The sequence below is a fragment of the Mangifera indica genome, chromosome 7 (assembly GCF_011075055.1).
Source record: "Mangifera indica cultivar Alphonso chromosome 7, CATAS_Mindica_2.1, whole genome shotgun sequence".
In the NCBI taxonomy this organism is placed as follows: domain Eukaryota; kingdom Viridiplantae; phylum Streptophyta; class Magnoliopsida; order Sapindales; family Anacardiaceae; genus Mangifera; species Mangifera indica.
This window is the reverse complement of record NC_058143.1, coordinates 12536291-12562099: the sequence shown is the minus strand read 5'-3', so window position 1 is coordinate 12562099 and position 25809 is coordinate 12536291. Positions and strand designations below refer to the sequence as shown.

Below are 25809 nucleotides of genomic sequence, written 5' to 3'. Positions count from 1 at the left end.
GCTATTATTATTATATCTTACTTTCTAAACAAAATTTAGGATAATTTTTTCTCATAAATATTAATAGTGTTCTTATTAAAATATATATTGTCTCATTTCAATCAGTGTGATATATATATATATATATATATAAAAGTAATTTAAATATTGAGAGACATCAATAAAATAGTAGAGGGTTGTTAAATGATATAATAGGGTTTTTTATGGTTGAAAAGAGTTTTTTTTGTGAACTTTCTTAGTTTAAAAATTATGCACAATAAAGTTGTAATGATTGATTGATTAATAGATTTGGGTTTTGAAATAAGTCATTTTAGATAGGATCAAACCAAATATTTGTTTTTTTTTTTTCTTTTTTGGGTCATATTATTTTAATTTGGGTTTTACATTTTTTTTTTTCAATCCAAACAAAATTGTCATTCCACCTAAAATATTAAACTTTCAAGAATACTCGATACTATAAAACACTGTAGGAGGGGCATCCCCTGCTCAACCATTATTTAGTTTGCAGATAAAAACACAAGGATCTTTCCATCTAGACTGGAAAGACAAAAGTAAAGAAAATTATGATATATGTTCAACCAGAATCAAAGGGCGCAAAGCAAACTAAACAACTATGATCTGCACATCAAACTCCTACTTTAACAAAGATAACTGTAATGGCTACAAATCCAGGCAAGATTGATATATAAATCACCTATAATGTCATAAGACCAACACAAAGAGAGTGAATGTATCATTCAATTCAGTATACCTAAAATGGGTCCAATATAGTTAGCCGAAATTATAAAGGAGAGTGATACGTAAAATTGTTCCACAATAATTAACCCAAATTAGAATTCTAGATTATGTGAATTTTAACATTAAACCCCCAAGATCAGGAATCCGAAACAATGTGTGCTATATTTTGAAACAATACCTTTATCTAAGCAAATCTCAGATAAATAAGGCTTCCCAGATCATCCCAGCACAGCATCTAAAGAAATACAATAATAGAAATATTTTGTGGTGATATCATGTGATAAGCCTTGCTGCTTTTAGTTGAAGATTTTACCAAGCCCATCACTGAATACAAGATTTAGAAATATGATCCACAGCCATGTCCCTCTCTGTGACAATAAAACCATGAGGCCCATAAAAAAGGTATGAAATCAACTGAAAAGGCTTACTACAAACCTAGGAATTCAATGTTGGCGTGGCATTTGTTTCTGATGATCCGACTATCTCCTCTAAAGCTTCCATATCAATGGTCATTTCATCAACAATATCACACTGCTCTACCTCTGTCATTACCTCATCCCTGTCTTCAACAATAGATTCAACCCCTTTCTGCACTGAATTTGATTGCAACTGGGTTTCTTCACTTTGTTTTTCTGCTTCATTTGGACCATATATTGTCGTTTGTGGATATGGGTCAGTACAAACAATCAATGTAGATGTCACAGATAGATTCTGCAGAACAGCCAAAGTTAAAATAATAAGCCAAAAAATAGAATTAGAAAATGAACAAAGGTATGCCAAATAACATGGCAAAACAGTTCTCTTAAATTTTGGAATTCATAGCATCTTATATTTTCAAAATCTCCAATTTTTGGCTCCTTTTATCAGCCGAGTAGGGTACACCATCACTTCATTACATTGACAGCACCAAATGTGTAAAAAGCTCGTGCCAAAATAAAAAGATATAACTATTCAAAAGAGGTCTTATCAACCAACATACTTTTTCAAGTGCCAAAGCAAGCTTTGAGAGATTTGTATAGATACTCTGCCCAGCCAAAAGGATCTGTTCAATACAAAACCCAAATTAGAAGATAAGATAAACTCAATAAGTATTAGAGATCACAGCTCGATATTATACAAAACAGACAACAGTATAGTAACCAAACTCTAGATTCTGTTCACAGCTGATGCCTTTTTTTTTTTTTGGTAATGTTTGATTTGTGAATTTCGTAATGTAAAGAGTGCTATCGAGCTTGCAACCCTATTATTGATCTACCTTTAAAACTCCAATACAGTGACATAAAACGGTGGTCAGTACAAAACTAAAGATATGTAGGAAATGTAGACAAACAGGAATGACCTCACAAAGCCTCTGCAGGGTAAACGGAGGACCTTTATCAAAAGATAGAAGTGCTGTACAAAGAAAGAAACATATGTAAATAGTTTTATCAGAAAAGAACAAGTCTCAGAAATTACAAAGTCCATCGACTTGAAAAAAATTAGGCTTCCTATCCTCAAAACTTGGCCTTCAAATACTTTAGATTAAAATAAAAAACAAGCTCAACAAAATCACTGAATACACTAAGTGGGGAAAAAGATATCAAACTCACGTATATTTGGTATCACTTATTCATGTTAAAATCAGCTTGACCACCTAATCTTTCCATTACTCAAATTTTCCGTTTTGCCAAAAAAGCAAGATAATGGGTGACAATTACCGTATCAATTAGTAATATGACACTCACCCCAGCCAAGTTCAAACCTTTCAAAAAGTCATCTCAATCACACACAAGCCTAATAAAGAACTTTGCTTATCTTATTGTCACCGACATTGTACCTAGGGGTGGGTTCAAGCCAAACTGAGCTCAAATCTGGGTTTGCTTGAGTTCGGCTCAGCGCAAGAGAGTCAAACTTAGACATAGGCTCGAGCTCGAAATGAAGAGTCAAACTCGAGTTCGGCTAGAGTTCAACTCGTTACTGTAGAAAATTAAATTTATTAAACTTTCCGATGTGTATTGATAATAGGTAAGTGGAGTTTGTATTTATAATGGGTGGCTGCAATGTTGGAAAGGTATATATCTAAGTGAAGGGTGTATTTATAACCTATATTTATAATGGATGGTTGGTGTATATTTATAAAGAAAAAATGTGTACCTTTCACATTGGAAAGGAACATATCTAGCTAGAGTGTATTTATAATCAATGATTAGGGTGGATGGGTGTGCATTTATAATGGATGGACATATACCTTTCCATACATATTTGGGTGGGGTGTGTATTTATAATGGGTAGTTGTCTATATTTCCACATTGGAAAAGTACATATTTAGATAGAGTTTGTATTTATAATGTATATTTATAATGAATAAAAGGATAATTGTGCATTTATAATAGATAGGTGTGTACCTTTCCACATTACAAAGGTACATATCTAGGTAGAATGTGTATTTATAATAGACGAGTAAGTGGGTATTTATTATGTGTATTTATAATAGGTACGTGTGTACCTTACGTATTTGGGTAGAGTGCGTATTTATAATAGATAAGTGGGTGATAGGGCTATATTTGAGTTGAACTAACTCAAACTTAATCGAGCCTAAAATGAGGTGTCATGGCTTGAGCTCAAGCTGAAGCCATGGTTTTTAAAATTTTTAAACCCGAGTTAGAATCATGAGAGCCAAACTCGATCTTGGCTCACGAGATTGAGCATGGTTTTTTTTTTTAATCATTATAAATACACATTTACCCACCCATTCACTATAAATACACAATCTACCGAGAGATGTAACTTTCTAATGTGAAAAAGTACACACCTACTTATATACATTATAAATATACACCACTCATCCACCCATGATAAATACACTCTACCTAAATATGTATCTTTCCAAATGTGGTTGGAAAGGTATAAACTTACACATTATAAATACACATTATATATACACACCTACCCACTCATTATAAATACACATTATAAATAGTTAAATACACAATCCATCTAGATATGTACCTATCCAATGTAGGAAGGTACACACCTACCATTATATATACATATGATGAATACACACTTATTCACCAAACCGCCCATTATAAATACATACTTTATCAAGATATGAAATTTTTCAATGTGGAAAGGTACACATTCCTCCCACCTGTTATGAATATACATAATAAATATACACCCCACCCAATCACCCATTATAAATATATATTATAAATACACACCCACTCACCCATTATAAATATACATTATAAATAAACACTCCACTCACTCGTTATAAATACACATTGCAAAGGTAAATAAATTTAATTTTGCTTCAATAATGAGTGGAACTCTAGTCAAGCTCAAGCTTGACTTTTCATATCGAACTCAAGCTTGGCTCTTCATATAGAGCTCAAGCTTGACTGTATGAAAACTCATCGAGCTCAAGCCTCGGCTCTAGCTCGACTCCTTTGAACTGAGTCGAAATCAAATAAACCAAACTTAAACACGATTCAGCTTAGCTCAAATCCGCCCCTAGTAGGTGGATGAGTGTGTATTTATAATGGAAAAGGATATACTTTTCCACAATAGAAATATCCATATTTAGGTGAAGCGTGAATTTATAATGAATATTTATAATGGGTGGCTCGATGGGTAGGGTTGGATTCAAGTTGAACTTGACCCAAACAAGCTTGGCTTGAGCTCTAAGAGTTAAATATTTTTTAGCTTGAGCTTGAGCTTTAGGGGTGATTGACTCGTGAAACTAGAAAATGTTGATATGAAATGACTAAAACGATGTCGTTTTGACCAATACAATAAAACAATATTATTTTAGTAATCAGTTAAACTCAAACTCAATCTCAGATCCCCTCAAGCGAGTCAAACTCAAAAATTTTGTAGGGAGCTCAGCAAGCTTGAGCTCGATCTTGATTCCACTCAAATCAAGTTAATTTTGAACTTGGCTTGAATCCAGTCGTATAGATACAAGAGCGGATGAATTATAATAGGTAGATATGTACCTTTCAAAATTGAAAAGGTGCATATCTTAGTGTATATTTATAATGGATAATTGGATAGGTGGGTATGTATTTATAACGGGTAGATATGTACCATTCCACATTAGAAAGGTGCATATTTGGTTGGAATGTGTATTATAATCATATTGTGTACCATTCCACATTGGAATGTATATTTATAATGGGTATATGTCTACCTTTCCAAATTGAAATAGTGTAAATAGGTACATACCTAAGTAGAGTATATAATGGGTTATTAAGTGGATGGGCGTGTAATTATAATATGTATATATAAGATATACATGTGTACCTTTCAACCTCAAAAAAGTATATATTTGTATAAAGTGTATAGTTATAATTTGTATTTACAATGAGTAGGTGTCAATCTATCAATATTGAAGAGGTATGTGGAAAGTTACATATTTGGGAAGAGTGCGTATTTATAATAGGTGGATGGATGGTTGCGTATTTATATTGGGTAGATGAAAAGGTACATATCTACATGAAGTGTATATTTATAATTTGTATTAATTATAAGTGGATGGATAGGTGTGTTACGTGTGCATTTATAATAAGTAAGTTTGTAGATTTTCACATCGAAAAAGTACATATCTGGATGGAATGTGTATTTATATTGTGTGGATGAGTGGTTCAAGTATATTTGAACCGAACTGACTCGAGTTTGATTGTTAACTTAGTTTGATCGAGCTCGAAATGAGCTACCATGGCTCAAGGTCAGGCTTGAACTTGAGCCATGGTTTTAAAATATTTTAAACTCGAGCTCAAGCCATGGAAGCCAAGCTCTCGCGAGGTCAAGCCAATTTTTTTATTATACAAATCACACCTATCCATCCATTATAAATGTACACTTTGCCTAGATAAAAAACTTTCCAATGAAGAAAGGTAGACACTTAACCCTTATGAATAAACATTATAAATGCATACCATTAACTCAACCATTATAGATACACATTATAAATATTCAATCTACCCAATATCTACCTTTTCCAATGGGTTATCTACCCATCATAAATACACATTACAAATGCGCATTATAAATACACACTCCACTTAAATATGTACCTTCCAATGTAAAAAGAGGTACACACCTATCCATTATAAATATACATTATAATTACACACCCACTCACTTAGCCACCCATTATAAATACACATTATAAATATAAATTCCAACAATATGTGAAGCTTTTCAATGTGGGAAGGTACACACTCCACCCAGCCATTATACATACACAGCCACCTACCCACTCATTGTAAATACAGATTGAAAAGGTAAATAAATTTTATTTTGCTACAGTAACGAGTTAAACTCTAACCGAGCTCGAGCTCTTCATGTAGAGCTTGATCTTGGCTCTATCAAAACTCATCGACCTTGAGCCTAGGCCAAGCTCAACTCCCTTGAGCCAAACCAAAGTCCAACAAGCTCAAGCTCGAGTTCGGTTTGACTCAACTCAAATCCACCCCTAATGGGTGGACGTGTATTTATAATGTATGTTTATAATAGGTAGGTGTGCACCTTATTTCATTCAAAAGGCACATATTTGGGTAAAGTGTACATTTATAATAGATGGGAAAGTGTGTATATATAATCATTTTTTATAATTAAAAAAAAACTTGACTCAAACTCAAGTTCAAAAATTTTAAAAACCATGGCTCAAGTTTAATATCGAGCTCGAGCTATCATAACTCATTTTGGACTCAATTATGGTAAGCTAGCAATCGAGATTGAGCCAACTTTGCTTGAATCCAACCCTCATTCTACCCTCCGTAATTCTAACAGTTTGCTAGATTAACTCATCTCAGTATGGCAAAGAAAAGCAATCATATGGCATGAATAGGAATACCTTCATCCAATCGCTTCACTAGTTCAAGGTAAGTTTCTCCTATAGAAGCACTTTGTTGCTCAGTAGTCATTTTTACCTCAGGATATTCTGACAGGACCTTCATAATATATTCACAAGAGAATTAATTAGAATCAACTGTAAAACAAACTATTGCAGGTACAATGATATATGCAATTCCATTGGAAGAGTTTTGAAAACTGCAACTGACTATTGTCAGGCAACTTGTGACCCACACACTGGCATACCTCCCCATACCTGCTTCAGCTGAAAGGATAGCATGCTCTTCAATTTGTCCCAATCATGCCTACAATAGAATACATTCTATTAATAAACAAAAATCCATATTTACCACTGCATTTACCCTAGTCTGTATTCAAATACGAGCACTTAAAAATGAGACAAAAACAAGCAAACTTCCAAAGTATATAACCAAAAAGAGACTGCACACGGTTATATACAAGTACCTATATAATCAGTATCCGCAACTCAGACTAAAAAAGGATAATTAAAAAACAAAATCATATGCAGTTGTGCAAGCACCATGAGACATTACCAAATTCAATCACAACCACTTTAATAAATAAACAGCAATGGTACAATACTTCACCAAGATCTATTGATCTAATATCAACGACGAGCATTACTCCTAGCCAGATTGTTATTTGACAGCCCCACGTTATATAGTCCAATATTGGATTCAATCACAGAATCCAATATTGGACTATATAATGACAGTCCAATCAATAACTTAAACAAAATAATATTGTTAATAGGATGGCAGAAATAACTAACAGGAGCTAAAATTTGTCTTGTTCCCACTGAGTTTTCTCAAAGATTGCTGTACATGCTCTCTTCTATTTTCTTCCTTGTCATACTTCTGTAATACCCTACAGTAATTCCCCACATCTATCCACTACTGCTTTAATTGTTGTAAACCTTAATCTGAACCATATGTTCAAGTTAGTCTAAATCCTTCCTTAAGCAACAATTAGCTTTAGTACAACTTTAGCATCCATTATGTCATCAAACCTAATTGAACTATAGCCCTAAGCCTTTAAGCCTCATTTTGATGATCATATTCCAACCACCAATAACCCCAAGACTGAGCCTTCTAAAACCTAATTCAATTATATGTACCCTAACCATTTCCCCCAATTCTATAATTTTCCTAAAACTTAGCCCATCAAAAATAAAAACATTACTATGCAAATCTTTCACTCATCAAGCTATGACAACAATGACAATAGTAAAAACTGAAAACTGTTATGCAATATAAGCATTCCAGTGACTGCCAGACCAAGTGATTGCAGGTGAGCACCTTTACTTACATTTATGCAGACAAGCTAACTTGATAGAAGAAACTGCAGGAACAAAAGATAGCTCAAGGTCTTTCATTGGGCGGACCCAAAGCTAACTTACAATCACTTATTTGTGATTGCATAAGTAACAAGAAGGGAGAGAAATGTCTTCCTCCTGACAAACATCTAATAGTTAGAACACTATACAGAAACTGCTTTTAAAACAAATCTAATGGTAAGAGTTTAAGACAACTCTTAGACTCCAAAATCATCAGCAACTTTTCCTCATTCTCTTTAAAAGATATTTTTTGGATTAGACTTCTCTTTCCTCTGTGTGATCTCAATAAATGGATAAACTGATGCAGGTTCTCTTTATTTTCAAATAAAATAATCTATAAAATCAGTAAATTGCTAAAGAATTTATGGTTATTGCCTGATCTACCAGGAGGAGCATAATATACCAGATGCAAACATCAATATATGACAGAGTGCATTATGTTATTCATAGGCTATCTACTACCATGTCAATCTGAAACCTGATCAAGATGAAAACATAATAAAAGGATTTCTAGGGAGGCAATGGTGCAGTAGGCAAACACAGTCAACGCTGCAAAAAAAGACCTCAACCTACTTTCAAGACATCTATAAGTGTTTGTACTTTTCTTTTTTGGCTGAAAGAAGGTGAGTATTTGCTTCTGTACCATATGCAACAAAATATAATAAAGAGCATATCAATAAACAAAGCATTAAAATAGCCATGCCTTACTATGATAAGGAATTATGATTGCCATACCAAAATTTCCCAGTGCGTGCAATGACTTCCAGAGTGTGTCTAATTTCTTCTTCATCAAAATCAGATTTGGGTTCTGAAACTCTGAAATCCAAGTGAGATACTACTTTAGTAATTTTTTTAATTTTTTATTGATAACAGTATTGGTGCTCTTCATAAAAATAACGTTCACCCAAAAGCTTAAGAAAAATACATTCAACACAAACAGAACCAAAAGCACCCTTAATGTGCTAAGTTTACAATAAAAGTAAGATATATTCTGAATTCAGCACTATACAATACAGTAACAAGTACCCATGATTTGAGACATCAGCAACCATGTTTTCCTGGTGATGATCAACTAAATGCTCTTCATCAGCTGAATGCTTTTTATCAACTAAATGTTCTTGATCAACTGAAAGCTCTTCATCATTTGATTGCTGCTGATCAACTGGATGCTCTTCATTACCTGAGTGCTGCTGATCAACTGGATACTCCTGATCAACTGGATGCTGTTGATCAGCTGGATGATGTTGATCAACCAACTGCCATACGTTTTCATTCGATGCTGTCTCCATATACACTCCACAGTGTCTGCTAAGACCCAAAAAAAAAGAATTCACGAACTCAAACCAACTAAAAAAGGGATAATTGCAGCACAGTGAATATAACGAAATACTGGTACCATTATCAGAATCACCAATTTTTAATACACAACATCATACTTGTACCACTCTAATATTCAACATCGATTTGATACCAACATAGTAACACACAAAAAACAACATCAATGCGGGAAACTATGTATGGTTCCAGAAACATCAATTGCCCATCCAACGGTTGGCATCATTCCAGTAATGTTACCTGGAGAGTAGTTCTAAAGTAGTTCAGTACTATAAGCGCCAGTACATATAGACCAACTAAAACAACATCAAATAAACAAGCAAGAAAGAAACAATTATTCACTTCCCACCACAACAAACTCTAAAATTAGTAAGAGTCATCAAAAACGTTAAATTTTCTGCTGAGACAAATCCACAAACAGTAGGCGTGCTTCAAAGCCAAAGAGAGTGTTACGAACCTCGCACAGTTTCGGTCTCGAGGTAACGGTGGAAGCTTACCGATGAGCGGGGTAAGGTCGGATCTAATATGGGGCAAAAGACACCGAATCGGGTCGAGTCTGATCCGACTTGAGAACTACAACACGACCCGTTTTGAGAGGAAGGTAACTGGCGATGCGGAGAAGACTTGACTTATATGGACTGGATCACTGAAGACACCTTGGCAGATGCGCAAGTAAAACCAGGGGTAGCAATGTCAAGACTGTCCAAGGTTTTAAAAATGAAAGAGCCCCAAAATTTTGTCATTAAGTTTTGTTAAGGCCAAAGGACTATTTCCCACCCAAAGTATGTTGTTTTCTCAAGTTTCTCCCTGTTAACTTTGTAAATCTCATTTACTCACCCATGGGAAGATAAAATTAACTAAGTTTATTAGTTATATTCACCCCCTAAACCCTAGAAACTAACAATTTCCCCCAACCCACGTTTTCAAAAACAACGTGTCTTCCTCTCCTGCGACCTCCAAGCAACGTCTTTTCCTCTTTGAAGCAGCCTCCTTTTGGCAGTTCTCCTCGGTGTTGTCATCGACGAAGACGAGATCTTTGTCGAGACAAGATGAGTTGTCTTTGTTGATGATGATGCCGAAAAAAACAGTTTGAAGGAGGTCACATCGGAGAGAAAGAGACATTGCCTAGGGGTTGTCGAAGAGGAAGAAACATCATTGAAAAATTGAATCTGAAAACTTAGAAACCCTAAGGGAGAAAATACTGTTTTTGAAATTTTAAGTTGGAAGAAATTGTTAGTTTTTAGCGTTTAGGGGGGAAAATGAAATCAAATTTAAGTTTATTTTTAATATTACAAATAAAATGATAATTTTACCCTTGAAATCATTAATTTTAACCACCTATAGGTAGGTAAATAAGATTTTCAAAGTTAATGGGGGAAACTTGAGAAAGCAGCATACTTTGTGTAGGAAATAGTCCTTTGGCCTTTTGTTAATTAAATAATTAAAGATGTATGCGGATGAGATTTATAGAAATATTCCTATTTGTAACCATTTTGATCATTTTAATTGCCGAAATATCAAGATTTTGTTTAAAAGAAAAATTAGGCCAAAGGACTTACTCCTCCCCAAAGTATATTGTTTTCCTAAATTTAATTTTGAAAATCTCAAATACCTACCTATGACTGATTAAAATTAACGGTTCTAGAGGCAAATCATCATTTTATCTATAATATTAAAAATCAATTAAAATATAATATATTTTTCCTCCCCTAAACTTTAAAAACTAAAAGTTTTCCCATAACCGAAATTTTAAAAAATGACAGTTTCTCACTAGAGTTTAGTTTCCAGATCTCTGGGGTCATTGCCAACGGCCTCTTCCTCCTGAAGCTTCCTCTCTTTCCGATGGTTTCTCTCCACTCAGTTGAATGCTCAATTAGTGTCCAACAAAGCTTTGAAGACGATGAGAGATGAAAAGCTTTGTCACAAAGACGATGCTCTTCGTCTTCCCAGAAGAAGACAAAGATCTTGTCTTCGTCTAGGAAGACGATCGTCTTTCCACATGTCTTTTTATAGGAAGATGATCGTCTTCTCAAACGAATATGGGATCCTCGTCTTTATCTTGGAAGATGAAGAGTTTCGTCTTCTCAACAAAGCTCTTCATCTCCCAAGCTTCATTGGATGTCGATCGAGTGTCCAACTGAGTGGAAAGATACAGTTGGAGGGAGAGGAAGCTTCAAAAGGGAGAGGTTGTCAATAATGACACCAAAGATCTAGAAAGTAAACCCTAGGGAGGAATTATCATTTTTTAAAACTTGAGTTCGGAGGAAACTTTTAGTTTTTAAAGTTTAGAAAGGAAAAAGAAATGAAATTTTAAGAGGTTAGGGTTCTGATAATTTTAACTGTCCATAGGTGAGTAAATGAGATTTTCAAAATTAAAAGATGAGAACTTGAGATTAAATGATACTTTAGGTAGAAAATAGTCTTTTCCTGATAAATAAACCATAAAATCATATGGTTTAATTACCTTTAATAATAATTAGTATAAGGGATATTAATCAAATGCCCATATTTCATGAACCGAATCAAAATTGCCCACATTTTGTGCAGTTAAATGAAATTTCCCAAAATTTTAAGGAGTTAATTAAAAATACTCAAAATATCTAACAAAATACCAAAATTATCCTTCTTTTTAAAAAAAGATGCATCCACATCTATAATTTCACTCATTATCGGACATTATAATTTTAATCTAAAAAAAATAAGTTCATAATTGTGATTTCGATCTAAAAAGAATAAGTTTATAATATTAAAATATTTATAGAAATAATAAGTTAAAACTTTATTTATTTATTAATTATGCAATGATTTATGGTGTGTTAAACAATTACTTAGAATTGTATTCAAAACATATTCTCCAAAAAATTTTAATCCTTATGCCTTAATGATAGACATTACGTCTCTGTGTTTGCGCATGTTAACTTATGCCTTCAAGTGTATCCCGATCATTTTTCCCTTCGGCTCCCCTCTTTATTTTTTTTTTGATCTATGTAAAAACAAAATTAAAATTAGATTTATTTTCATAATAAATATTTTATTTATCATGTATATTATGGCCACCTCTTTACAGTAGGCCACCTGCTCGATGGCTAAAGTTTGGAATATATATAGCGCTGGTCATATAAATGATATATACTGAGAATCTTAAAAAATATTTAAATTATATTTATTTATGAGAGATGTAGAACCATAAAATGGTTAATATTAATGATACATTCTTATTTATAGTAGCTACTAAAATTATGAATTATGATAATTTTAAATTACGTATTACAATTGAGTCTAAGCAAAGACATAATTGGTCTAAATGAAAATAAACAATTCGAATTGAATTAATTTCTTTAGTAAAATATCAAGTGTTTGGGTCTATAGTTCTAACACCCAAACACGTACAATCCGTTAGATATAAATTAATATTTGTGAGGAAAAAAATGAGAAAAATGAGATTACTAGATATAAAGTCAAGCTTATAGCATAAGATTTTTCTCAAAAGTTAGGTATAAACTTTAATAAAACATATGTACCTCTGATAGATATAATCACATTTAGATATTTAATCAGTTTAACAGTCTCTGAAGGATTAGATATGTGTCTAATAGACGTAGTTACTACTTATTTGTATAAAAACTTGGATACTAAAATTTATATGAAACTTCCTGAAGGATTTAAATTGTCTGAAACAAAAAGGTCAATCTAAGAGACATATACTCAATTAAATTATAAAACTCATTATACAAATTAAAATAATTCAAACGAAGGTGATACAATCGTCTCAATGACTATTTGAAAAAAGAGGGTTATCTGGATGAGCCCTTTTATAAAGTACCTGTCTCCAGTACCCAGTGTGATTAACATCAAATGAGAGTCAGGATTAAAACATTTATAATTTTTGCAAATTGTTTACTGCACTTTAATGGTTATGCAGATTGTGGAAGAGGCTACAATCTTTTTCAGTTCCTGATATCGTATCATATGAAGGAGATCACTGAATGGATTAAAACATGTGGGTTTCATTTGCTTCCACTTCAAGCGGTAATTGACTGGTTAATTGTATTAGAATGTCTAAGAACATGCTGTTATGGTTGACAGAGAGAGCAATCTTTGAGATAGCATTTCCCAGTGTCCTTGAATATGTTGCAGTGGGAAGTTTCTAACGTGACGGAAATAAGAATGAAAGCTCTTCCATTGTTTAGAGTGTCTTATGAACATATGTTGGAGGTTTCAAAATTTTGGCCAAAAGAAGGTAAAGTGAAATCCTGAACTCCTACTCTCAAATTTCAAAAATCTAAACACCCACAAATAAGCAAATTTCTGTTAAAAATTTTAGTTAGAGTTAAAGGTAAAATCGTGATTTATTAAAAAAATTTAAAAAATTAAAATTTTATTATATTTTTCTCTCAGGTTTAAAAATCTTACAATTTTCTTTCAATTGAAAGTTTGAAAAGTAACAAATACCCCCTAGGGTTTGTTCCTTTTTTCTCCGGCACTGATTTGTCATCTTTGGTTAGTCTTTGTCTGATATGAAGACGATTTTATTTAAGTTTTGGCAAAAGACGGTTAGAAAAGAAAGGAAGAGATAAGGTGGGAAAGAGGACGATCGATAATCGAAGATGGTGAATTGGTGCCGGAGAGAAGAGGAACAAACCCTAGGAGTATTTGTTACTTTTCAAACTTTACGTTAAAGGGAAACTGTATTATTTTTAAACTTGGAAAAAAAATGTAATAAAATTTTAATTTTTAAATTTTTTTTAATAAATATCGGTTTTACCTATAACACTAAGTGAAATTTTTAATAAAAATTTTTTTATAAATAGATATTTGAGTTTTTAAAAATTAAAAAGTGGGAAATTAGGATTTCATTATGCATAGGGTGGGGACAAGTCTTTTGGCCTAAAATTTTTTACTGAAAGGAATAGTATAAGTGTTCTGCATGGTCAAGTCCCAATTGGTACCCTTATTTTGCAGGTACATATTTTCTCACGTTACAATGATGATAAATGCTATCTTGCCGTGTTTAAACTTATTAACAAAATTTAATCATCCATTTTCCTGATGACATTGTTCACGTTGACCTGCAGAATTGTCGGATTCACTATTTTCTATTATGGATTTACAGTGAAAGGGATGATACCATCATTGTGATAGAAAAAAGAAAAGTGGGTTAAGACACGACAATATATAAAAATACATTTATACGTAGAGAAAGTTTGTATTTATACACGTAGACAAGAATTATGACATTACTTAACGAGAAAAAAAAAAAAAAAAAAAGAATGATGAGATGAACAAATGATTAATTGTTATTTTTCCAATTCCATATTGATTTATAATACAGTACAATAAAAATTAAATGGATTATAATGCCCTTTCTCGTATCAAAGCTTCAGCTGCTCTTCTTCCCGAAACCAAAGCGCCATCAAAAGTTGCACAAGTCATATAATCACCACACAAATACAAACCCGGTTCTCGTTTCGGATTTTTCATCAAATTCGTTGGTGGGCTTTGATTCGGTTGCGCATACCGGATCCGATAAGTTCTCATATGTTCCCATGAACCCACCATTTCGCTGCCAAACCAAACCGATATCTCGCGAATCACCGCATCCCTCAGATCCTCATCCGAAACATCCTCAAACAACCCAATCAACGACACCGAAATCAATGCCTTGTCTGGTGGACCGTACGACGGAGCTACGTTTGTAGCTATAAACATGTTGTTAACAATGCCCTTTCCTGAACCGTTCAGGAAGAGAACCGGGTCCTGCACCGGAATTTTATCCCGATTCGCCGAAAAATACAAGCAAACGGTACTCCGAAACTTTTTTCTTTGTGGGTTTAACTCTTTTCCCGGTAAAAGCTTATCAACTTCCCGTTCTTCAACGGCCAAGATTATCCCAAGCTCAGACTTTAATACATCTCCATTCTGCAGCCTTACGTTTGCCAAATTTCGGTCGTTTAAATCGACGGAAACAACTCTTGTGTTCAGAAAGATTGAATCGGAAGGCAATTTCGCCGCCAACTGATTCGGAATTTCGCCGATACCCTTGGCGGGAAGTGTATTATCTCCAAGAGCAAGACATTTGAAGATGAATTCAAACAATCTTGAACTCGTTTCCAGATCTTTATCGAAGAAAATCCCACCGAAGAACGGTTTAAAAAATCGATCAATAATCGAATCCGAAAACCCGATACTCTTCAACAAATCCAAAACCGAAACTTCACCTGCACTGAAAATTTCTTCATCCGATTGAGTTAGAACGCGAACTCTCGTCAAACCGATCAGAAACTTATCGAGAACTGAGCCAACAGGGTTCGCCAGCGAGTTCAACGAGTCGCCAAAGTGGCGTAAAGGGTCAGCTACTGTGTGAAATTCACCGTTGTAGAATATTTTGGCGCCGGAATAAAATTTTTGAAGATTTAATGCGTTGTAGTCGAGTAATTTCTGGGCTTCGGGATAAGCAGTGATGAAGATTTGGAAGCCACGGTCTAGAAGGAAGCCGTTCAGAGTATCGGTACGGACGCGGCCGCCGACGGCGTCGGAGGCTTCCAGGAGGAGAAAGGGAATGTTTTGAGAGTGGAGTTTGGTGGCAGCGGCGAGACCGGAGAGGCCGGCGCCGATGATGATGGCTTTGTCCTTGTTGAGGGCGTTGGATTGTGGGGTTTTGAGAACAGTGGCTTGGGGATTGAATTTGAAGGAGAAAGGGTAAAGTATTGAAGAAGAGTTTAAGAGAGGAGACAGCAGAGCGACTGGCATTTGGATATTTTTGGATAGGGTTGGCTATTTTTCAATTATCCTTATTTATCACTATTTTTAAATATGAATTTTTTAAAAATATGCAGAATATCTCTTACTACTTTTTTTTTTCTTGCAAATATTTTCTTCATATTTTTATCTAGTCAATAAATGCAAAAATTAAAAAAAAAAGATACAGAAATTATACAATATAATATAATAAATAATATATTTATAAAAAATGTTGTAAAATTTGGATAAAAATACTAAATGTGTATATATTAATTTAATACGATATATCGTAAATAATGCTTTCTTAAAAATATAGTAATATCAATAATAATTTTAATTTTTTTATAAATCTTTTAGTTAAATTTAATATAACAATTTAAATATAAAATATTAAACATAATATAACATAATATATAATTAAAAAATTCAATCATTACAAAAAAAATTATTTCATGATTTGTTTTATCAAATATAAAATATTTAATTGATTATTAAACAAATTTTAAATTATCATTTCATGAATTTTTTTATCAAATCATCACCAAAATAATATGATTTGTTAATGTTTGAGTTAAGAAAATTAAACGTGTATGAGAGATTCATAGAATACATTCATAATGTTATTGAAAATGTATAATACACATTAGAGATTTGAATGACAAAAAATTGAGTTTTTTATTTTATATAATTTTGGTATTACGGTAATTAATGAAAAATGTAAAAAATATTTTCGTACTTTAAAAATTCATAAAAAAAACATATAAAGTGACAAAAATACGCGTTTAATGCAAGAAATATATAAAATATGTGTTTAATACGTTTTGAATTTAAAATTTTAAAATACTGTGTTTCATATATAAATTAAACAATAATGTAAATTAAACATAAATAATATACATTTTTACTAACTAAGGGTTTTAGATTTTTAAGGTAGACTACCCAGTGTTGTGTGAAAAAAAAAAAATCAATTTATCTAAATTTAGTATTTTAATCATTATAGATTAATTTTCTGACTAACTAAAAAATAAATTAAATTATTTTAAATAATTTCTTAAGGAATATATACATAAAAATATATGTTATGTGAATAGTATGATTTTATTAATTATAGAGTAGCTATAACATTTTTCATTATATCAAAATTATATATTAAGTATCAAGAAATCACATATAGTTATATAACATCAGTTATAATTAATTATTATAAATAAAATAAATTTTATCTCACATAATTTTTTGTTATATTTATGTGATTAATTAGAACAAAATAACAAATTATTTTCTCAACTACCAACATGAATTAAAAAATGAATATAATTTGATAGTTTTATTATAATGTCTTGTATATGTATGTACCCTTATTTAAATTAAAAACTTAGTCTACATATAGTTTTTATGTTATTTGCTTTATATATTTGTTGCTCATTTATATATTGGTAAAATACGATATATGTATTAGTATGTTTCACGAGATGTTACTTATTTAAATGATGATAACTATAAAATTTGTAGGGAGAAAGAGTTCTTCAATTAGCATATATGAACATTGATCATGTTATTAGAAATGACAAACCACCTGAATCCATAAAAACTAGCACTTAAGGCGAAGTTACCATGTATGAACAATGGGAGCAATCTAATCGTTTAAGTATGATATTCATCAAGATGTGCATATATGCTAGTAATTATAGTTCAATCTCTAAATGTAACAATGTCAGAGATTTATAAAGTGAATAGGCTCATCCCACCAAATGAATTATTAAGATTCATTGTCCAATCATTAACACTATTTAGACTTGTTGAAATCGATTGAAAGCCATCAGTATTGAAAAGATAAGTTAATTTTGGGTCATGATAGCATTGGTCCATTGTGTAATATAACTATAGTTTGAAATAGTAATTTCTATACTTTGGACCATCATATTTTCTTTCAAATACAAAATAGTCAGTATTAGATTGAGTTTAACTCAAATAGTTGGAAAAGAAAAAAACCATTTGTAAGACAAGCTCTAGTGCAACAATATGAAAGTGACGATAGGATTAACTAAACCGAATATCAATGCAAGTTTAAACAACTTTGATCAACATGAAGTTATGTGTTACACCAAATTATCAACAAGCAACCTTGATATGTTAGATTTTTCACTATTTTTCGATAAAGTTGTTTAACACTATGATAGTTCTAATCATATTCTCTATATTCTAAGTCAAAATATTATTGAGAATATGAACATTTCTACACCATATATAAATATAGGATTATTACAATTAGTTGACATACACTTATCTTTTGTCACGGTTCATAATCCTAAAGGCATTCATCTAAACACGTAAAGTAAAATTTTGTTGAAAAAATTGATGAAATAATGTCAATTTTATTTATTTATAAACATGTTACAATTACAAACATTGACTCGATGAATTGATTTAGAGCATCTACTTTAAACCCTAAACCTTGAACAACCTCCCACTTGCACTATAGTCAATCAATCAACCTTGGATCCTGAGGCCAACTTCGATTGAATTCTTACAAAATCTGTTGAAATATATCGTAATGAGTTGTACAAATTCTTGTTATTTATACTTTCCTAGTTTAGAAGATTACAATTAATTATAGAAAATTAAGGGGCTATAATTGAGCGAATATGATGGTGATTGTGAGATCATAGCTTAATTATAGGGATTCATTTCATGTAACTTCTCTATATATATCCTGTGCTTGTACATATGCAATAAATATAAAAAAATTCATTATAAGTAAGATGGTATCAGAGCTTGGTTTTAGACCACTACACGTTTCCTAATTATTTTTTTCTTTTGTGAGTAATTTAAAAAAAAAAAACAATATGAGTGAAACATAAGGATCCAAAACAGTTCTTGTTGTTGTCCAATCTGAAGGAATATTCAATGCAGGAATAATCCTTACAGAAACAAATTATGATATATGGTCTCAGCTAGTGGAAAAACAAATTGCTGAAAGGGACAAGATCTCTTATATTCGTAGCAATACACAGAGAGAACTCGTCTATTTTGTCTTGCTGAGAAGACCCTCTGATTCAAATTGAAAACTTACAATTCATCATTTCCATCATAGAATGCTTTTGACAAGGCATCCCAAATTTCGTAGGCAGTGTATAAGCATAAATAACGCCTCATAATTTCTGGAGTCATAGACATTAATAACCATCTTTTTACCTTTTGATTTTCAGCATACCATTTTTCATAGCCTTCAACAAGATCGTGCTCGATCAAAAAATAGTAGAACAAACAATGGGATTGACAAGTCATTTTTTAAATGCATTCATTGCAATCAATCTAGTCATACCAAAAGTAGTTGTTTTGAGCTCGTGGGATATCCAGAATGGTGGGATCATAGTCGCTCAAAGAAAAATCAGAAAAGGTCTTCAACTATAGCAATTGTTAAAACAAAAATCGAAGATGATGTTACTGAACAAACCTCAACATTAACATTATCTGCAGACAATGGTGGTAAGGCTTTAAATATTTCTACACCTGTTTTTAATAGTGCATGGATAATTGACTCTTGTACTACAGATCATATGACATTTGATTCTAGGCAGGTCTCACCATTTGATCCTTCCAACTAAAAATTTGTCCCTACTGCAAATGGAACATCTACCCCAGTCATTGGGAAAGGACCCTTGACTCTAACTGATATATTAAATTTAGACTCTGTGTTAGTTGTTCCATCTTTAAAATATAATCTTTTGTCAGTGTCTCAAATAACAACTACCCTATCTTGTGTTGTAATTTTTTTGCTTGTTTTTTGTGTGTTTAAGGACATCAAAACCAAGAAGACGATTGGTTGTAGTATTAGGCAAGGAAAACTATATTACTTGGACTTGGAATCACAAAGTATCAAAAGCTTATGACAAGCTTTGAAAATGGGTAGTCATTAGGAGGATAAAAGGAAATCAGAAATCTGGTTATGACATCACCGTTTAGGACATGCTTCTTTTGGATATCTAAAAAAATTATTTCCTAATTTATTTACAAAAGTTGATGTTGCTAATTTCAAGTGTGACGTGTGTGAACTTGCAAAGAGTCATCGTGTTTCTTTTCCGTTACGATTGAATAAAAGTCCACTTCCTTTTATGCTTATTCACTCTGATGTTTGGGGTCTATCTAAGGTCACTACTTTGGGTGGGTCACGGTGATTTGTAACATTTATTGATGATTGTACCAAGATGACATGGTTGTGCTTGATGAAATCCAAAACTGAAATGAACTCAGTATTCCAAAAGTTTTATAAAATGGTTGAAACTCAATACAATGCAAAGATTCAAATTCTTCATAGTGACAATGGTGGAGAATATCAAAATATTAAACTTTAACAATATCTAGAAGCACAAGGAATGATTCATCACACTACGTGTCCTAACATACCCTAACAAAATGGAGTTGCGGAGCGAAAAAATCGACATTTGTTAGAAGTTGTCTGAGCATTATTAATTGAAACTCATATGCCATTATCTTATTGGGGAGAAGCACTCACTGTTGCAACCTATTTAATAAATCAGGTACCCTCCAACACTATCAATTTTAAAACACCATTCCAAATCCTTAATGAAATAGTTGATGCCTCATCAGTCCCAAATTTACCTCTTCATGTCTTTGGGTGTGTAGTGTTTGTACATCTCCGCAAGCATCAATGCACTAAGTTAACTCCTCAAGTAGTGAAATGTGTTTTCATTGGATATGCCACACATCAAAAGGGATACCAGTGTTACCATCCTCTAACCTGTCGACTATTTGTCACAATGGATGTCATCTTTCATGAAGATACAATGTATTTCTCTGAGCTTGAATGTCAGGGGAGCACCAAAAAGAAATTCAGACTCTCAATTATAATGAAAATGGTAACATGAATGTGATTAACTTAGATCTAAGTGGTCTAACATTGGACTCCAATGATGATGACATTCAGACTAGACAAAATCAAAAAGTGGGTGAATTGACATTAGATCAAGGTATAGCCAAAGAAGTAGGGCTACCTCCAACTCAACCTCACATCGAGATCTTTGAAAATATGACTACACTTTGATCTGACATACCACACCAATCACTTGTTAAAGATAATCCTGAGCCACACAAAAGACAGTTACCACAACGTCAAAATAGAGGTACTCCTAAACCCACATATGAACCTGAATTGTCTAGTAAAGTAAAATATCCTATGAGTCATTATGTGTCTAACCATCGTTTGTCGGAATCAAACATGTCATTTTTGAATCAATTATCTATTGTATCTATTTCTAATAGTGTGCAGGAAGCCTTAGCAGACCCAAGATGGAAGACAACTATAAACAAGGAAATGGAATCTCTGGAAAAGAATGAAACATGGGAACTCGTTGATCTTCCACTCGAAAAGAAACTAGTTGGATGTCGATGGATTTACACTGTGAAGTACAAGGCAGATGACACAATTGAACGCTTTAAAGCAAGGTTGGTAGCAAAGGGATACACTCAGACCTATGGGATTGATTACACAGAAACATTTGCTCCTGTAGCTAAAATCAACACAATTCGTGTATTGTTGTCCTTAGCTGCAAACTTAGATTAGCCATTACAACAATTTGATGTGAAGAATGCTTTTCTACATGGTGAACTATTCAAAGAAGTCTACATGGATCTCCCACCAGGGTATAAGATACTAGAAAAACATAACCAGAAGGTCTGTAGGCTAAAGAAATCATTGCATGGTTTGGAAGGTTCACAAAATCCATGAGAGCCTTTGGCTACAATCAGAGTAATTTAGATCATACTCTTTTCCTAAAAAAATAGCAAGGAAAAATCACTGCACTCATTGTATATGTGGATGATATGGTGGTTATAGGAAATGATCTTGAAGAAAGGAAAGCTCTTCAAACTACTTGTCCAAAGAATTTGAAATGAAATATCTAGGCTCTCTAAAGTATTTTCTTGGGATTGAAGTATCCCGATCTAATAAAGGAATATTTCTATCTCAAAGAAAATGTCTTAGATTTATTGTAGGAAATTGGTATACTTGTATGTCAATCAGTTGATACACTAGTAGAAGAAGGCTTAAAGCTTCGTGAAGAGACCAGTCAAGTACCAATTAATAAAGGAAGATATCAAAGACTTGTAAGGAGATTGATGTACTTATCACATACCTTGGGTATTATTAGCCAGTTTATGCACAATCCTGAAGAACAACATATGAATGTTGTTATGTGCATTCTAAGGTACTTGAAATCTGCTCCAGGGAAAGGAGTATTGTTCACTAAAAATGAAGACTATCAAAGTATAAAAGCATATATTGATGCTGATTGGGCAGGTGATGTCAATAACAGGCGATCTACGTTTGGTTACTTTACCTTTCTAGGAGGTAATCTTGTGACATGGAGAAGCAAAAAACAAAATGTTGTAGCTTGGTCAAGTGCTGAAGCTGAATTCAAAAGTATGGCACTTGGAATTTATGAGACGTTATGGTTAAAACTCCTTTTGCAGGATTTGGGTTATTCAACTAACCAACCTATCCAACTATTTTGTGATAATAAAGCAGCATGTGATATTGCTCATAATCCAATACAACATGATCGTACAAAGCATGTCGAAGTGGATAGATTTTTCATTAAAGAAAAGTTGGATGAAAAGATTGTGGAATTGCCTAAGATTCGATCAGAGGATCAATTGGTTGATATACTTACCAAAGCAGTCTCAAACCGAGTATTCTCAAATTTTGTAGACAAATTGGGCATGTGTGACATTTATGCACCAACTTGAGGGGGAGTGTTGAAATATACCGTAATGAGCTGTACAAATTCTTGTTATTCATATTTTCCTAGTTTAGAAGATTACAATTAATTATAGGAAATTAAGGGGCTGTAATTGAGCGAATAGGATGGTAATTGTGGGATCATAGCTTAATTATAGGGATTCATTTCATGTAACTTCTCTATATATATTATGTGCTTGTACATATGCAATAAATATAAAAAAATTCATTATAATTATCTCAACCCGAACTCTTAAATTGTTGTCGCGGGCTCTAATCCTTGTCAACCTCCAACTCAATTAGTGGCTCGATTAGAGTTCAATTAGTGCCTCCAATTCCTATTGAATCATTAGCATTGAAAACAACTTAATCTTTGACTTTGGTTCTAGCTCACTCAGTGGCTCTCATTCCTACTCAAACTTTGGCTTCATCTGCCTTCCTTACAAATTGTAAGTGTACATTTTAAAATTTTTAGACGCGCTAGAGACGCTATGGTGCTAAAATTATTGTAGAAATACAAAACATATAAATTGATATTAGAATAATGATGAATGGGCTTTACAAGCATCTTAGCCTAATTCCCCGGTAAAAATGATTGCTATTATACCCCAAACTAAAAGAAAGACTTGCGGATTGTGTCGGAAGCAGGAATGATTAATGGAGGAATCATCAACTCAACTCGTTTGCTATCAAATGGGAACAATTTGACACGATAAAAATCAAATATTAATTTTGAAACATACCTAATCCAACAGTTCAGTGCACTGTCAAAATATTGTCTACTTTGAATACACAGTCTATCATACCAATCACAACCTAACAACTAACATCCCTAAGCGATGTGGGATGAATACACATAAACCCAATATCTCTCATGCTCTTTACTGGTGTAGGATTTGTTTAAGGTTTCAACAGAATTTGACATTACCTTACAAAGATTTTCTCAAACTCACATAATAACATTGCATAAAAATTAAACATATACTAATAAAAATCAACCTCTCCTCCTAGAAAGAAAATCACTAGATCTGTAGAAAACAAAAATCATTTACAAATGTGGAAACATTGAAAGAAAACAAATGCTTACATTTAGCGAGAGGTTAGAGAATTGTAATGACTATAATTTGGAAAAGCCAAGAGCAACTTAGTTGTGGTGTCATCATTCAAAGTGAAAGTCACCAGATCTCATTGAAATCAACCTCTATAAGAAGTGAGCCCCATTTCCCAATAGTGTGTATTAGGTTGTTGAAGAGCAGCTCAGGAAAACTAGGGCAAAAGATAACATGGAGAATGAGAAAGTGAAAGTCATTATTTATAGCCGTGGTTTAACTCAAATCTTTTACAAATGAAGAAACATGGTAAAAAACAAATGTTTACATTTACCGAGAGGCTAAAAGTTGTAGTGACTATAATTTGGAAAAAGCTAAGAGCGACCCAATTGTAGTGTCATCATTCAATGTGAAAGTCCATTGGATCTTATTTAGGATTATCAAAATAAGTCCATTGTCATTCAATGTGAAAGACAAGGCAGAGGAAAAAGTCCATTCTGCCTTTAATCTTTCTTCCTTTCTACACCTTTATTATTATTATTTTTCTAAATTCTTTTCTTTCATTCTCGCTCTCATTTCTTCACTAGCCATCTTAAAATCATCAACCACAAACTTGCACACTATAAATTAATCAACTCATTTAGTGCCGGTAGTTTTTGACACAATAGCAAAAAAATTTAGGATTAAGATGTTTTACACAATATGTAGTCTCGATCATATTCAAATCAACCCAAAACTAAATCGAGTCTTGTTTGATTAGAGCAAAACTATTTTGAAATTTTTTTAAAAAAATCATTTGTTTACATGTTTATAAGTTTATCGGTGTGTTCTCAGTAGTAATGATTTGAACATATAATGTCTAGTGTAAAACTTCTGTATAATTATCTCCTAAATAAGCATTCGGTACTTTAGTATGTTTTTATGCAATGTAATTTTTAATTGGTGGGCCTCTTAATTCTTATTAATATATTTATATGTTTGTATAATTTTATTAGTCATTTTGCATTAATTAATTGAGCTAAGTCATTTATATAAGTTCTTTATAAGCAAAGATCAAAATAAGCACACCATGAAGTTGTAATGTAGCAATTTCATTTTAACAAAATGGGTTGTTTCATATTAAAATATGCCGCTTTGTGTTAAAATATATCATTTTATAATAAATCATTTTTTGGTGTCAAACATGGGAAATGAATTAAATAAATTGTATTTTGACACGATAAGACCCATTACATAATTCAAGTCAATTAGGGTCATGTTAAATCAACTCAAACATAATACAAATTAATTATATTAAAGAGATTTCTATACAATTTTAATTCAAAATAGATTTAGGTTTAGGTTCTTTGATCCGAAACCCAAACTATAAGGTTGTAACTCACCAGATCAACACATGAAACACATCACAGGTGGTACCACTATTTTGTTTTTTTGGTTAAGTCAGATAGTACCGCCTAATCAGCCATAAATCCAAAAGAGTTTCCTATGATAGCCCATCTCACCCTCTTCAGACTTTCGTTGCTTCTTGGAAACCCACCCCAGGCCATTGTCGTCCTCTAGGATCTCATCGTACGGCCACTATCACTCTTTTTCTCTTAGCCTGCGGATGTCGTTTTTTCCCACTAACTACCTATCGCTTCCCAGTCCATGAACTGGTTTTTCCCACTAACTACCTATCGCTTCCCAGTTCAGTTAATGGGGATATTTGGTTTTGTTAATTTTTCGTGGTTTTGGGGAGGTTTGGTTTTGTTTATTTGGCTTTGCTTTGTGACGAAGGTAGTAGATTTTGGTTTTTTGTTGGTTTTGGTTATGCTTCATAGAGTGAGTTTAATGAACCCTGATTTAATCTCATTTATTTTCACTTCTTATCTCAAGAAAAAAAAAAAAGTAAAGAAAACATGCATTATGTTTTTTGGGATTATGATCCATGAGAGGAGCTAAAGTGACTTTGGTGGAGGAGGGTTTGAAGAAATAATGTAATTGATAGG

The 25809-nt window shown here is 32.7% G+C and overlaps 2 protein-coding genes across 5 annotated transcripts; both read right to left on the bottom strand.

Annotated features, from left to right (window-relative positions):
• Window positions 1-820: 820 nt before the first annotated feature.
• On the bottom strand, window positions 821-9962 carry LOC123221658 (serine/threonine-protein phosphatase 4 regulatory subunit 2-like). Of its 4 annotated transcripts, none has more exons than XM_044644537.1 (9): window positions 9729-9962; window positions 9333-9511; window positions 8963-9241; window positions 8672-8752; window positions 6836-6884; window positions 6581-6677; window positions 2078-2130; window positions 1718-1780; window positions 821-1449 (listed from the first exon to the last, which is right to left on the bottom strand). In XM_044644537.1, the coding sequence occupies exons 3-9, from the start codon at window positions 9223-9225 to the stop codon at window positions 1174-1176; spliced, it is 882 nt and encodes a 293-aa protein (XP_044500472.1). In that variant the 5' UTR covers window positions 9226-9241; window positions 9333-9511; window positions 9729-9962; the 3' UTR covers window positions 821-1173. The 4 variants fall into 4 exon arrangements, with proteins under 4 accessions (XP_044500472.1, XP_044500470.1, XP_044500469.1 ...); XM_044644535.1 differs by having other exon boundaries at window positions 9339-9511; XM_044644534.1 differs by lacking the exon at window positions 9333-9511 and having other exon boundaries at window positions 821-1106; window positions 1174-1449; window positions 9729-9960.
• A 4483-nt stretch (window positions 9963-14445) lies between these two features.
• Window positions 14446-16052, bottom strand: LOC123220120 (15-cis-phytoene desaturase, chloroplastic/chromoplastic). Its single transcript, XM_044642146.1, has one exon. The coding sequence runs from the start codon at window positions 16019-16021 to the stop codon at window positions 14624-14626; it is 1398 nt and encodes a 465-aa protein (XP_044498081.1). The 5' UTR covers window positions 16022-16052; the 3' UTR covers window positions 14446-14623.
• Between the last annotated feature and the right edge of the window lie 9757 nt (window positions 16053-25809).

What these genes read in the sequence shown, in the direction of transcription:
- LOC123221658 (XM_044644537.1), bottom strand. Translation starts at nt 9,225, where the DNA reads ATGGAGACAGCATCGAATGAAAACGTATGGCAGTTGGTTGATCAACAT. An exon ending in GCACGCACTGGGAAATTTTG is followed by an intron (nt 6,885 to 8,671) that starts GTATGGCAATCA and finishes ATTCTATTGTAG; the next exon opens with GCATGATTGGGACAAATTGA. An exon ending in CCCTGCAGAGGCTTTGTGAG is followed by an intron (nt 1,781 to 2,077) that starts GTCATTCCTGTT and finishes TGTATTGAACAG; the next exon opens with ATCCTTTTGGCTGGGCAGAG.
- LOC123220120 (XM_044642146.1), bottom strand. Translation starts at nt 16,021, where the DNA reads ATGCCAGTCGCTCTGCTGTCTCCTCTCTTAAACTCTTCTTCAATACTT.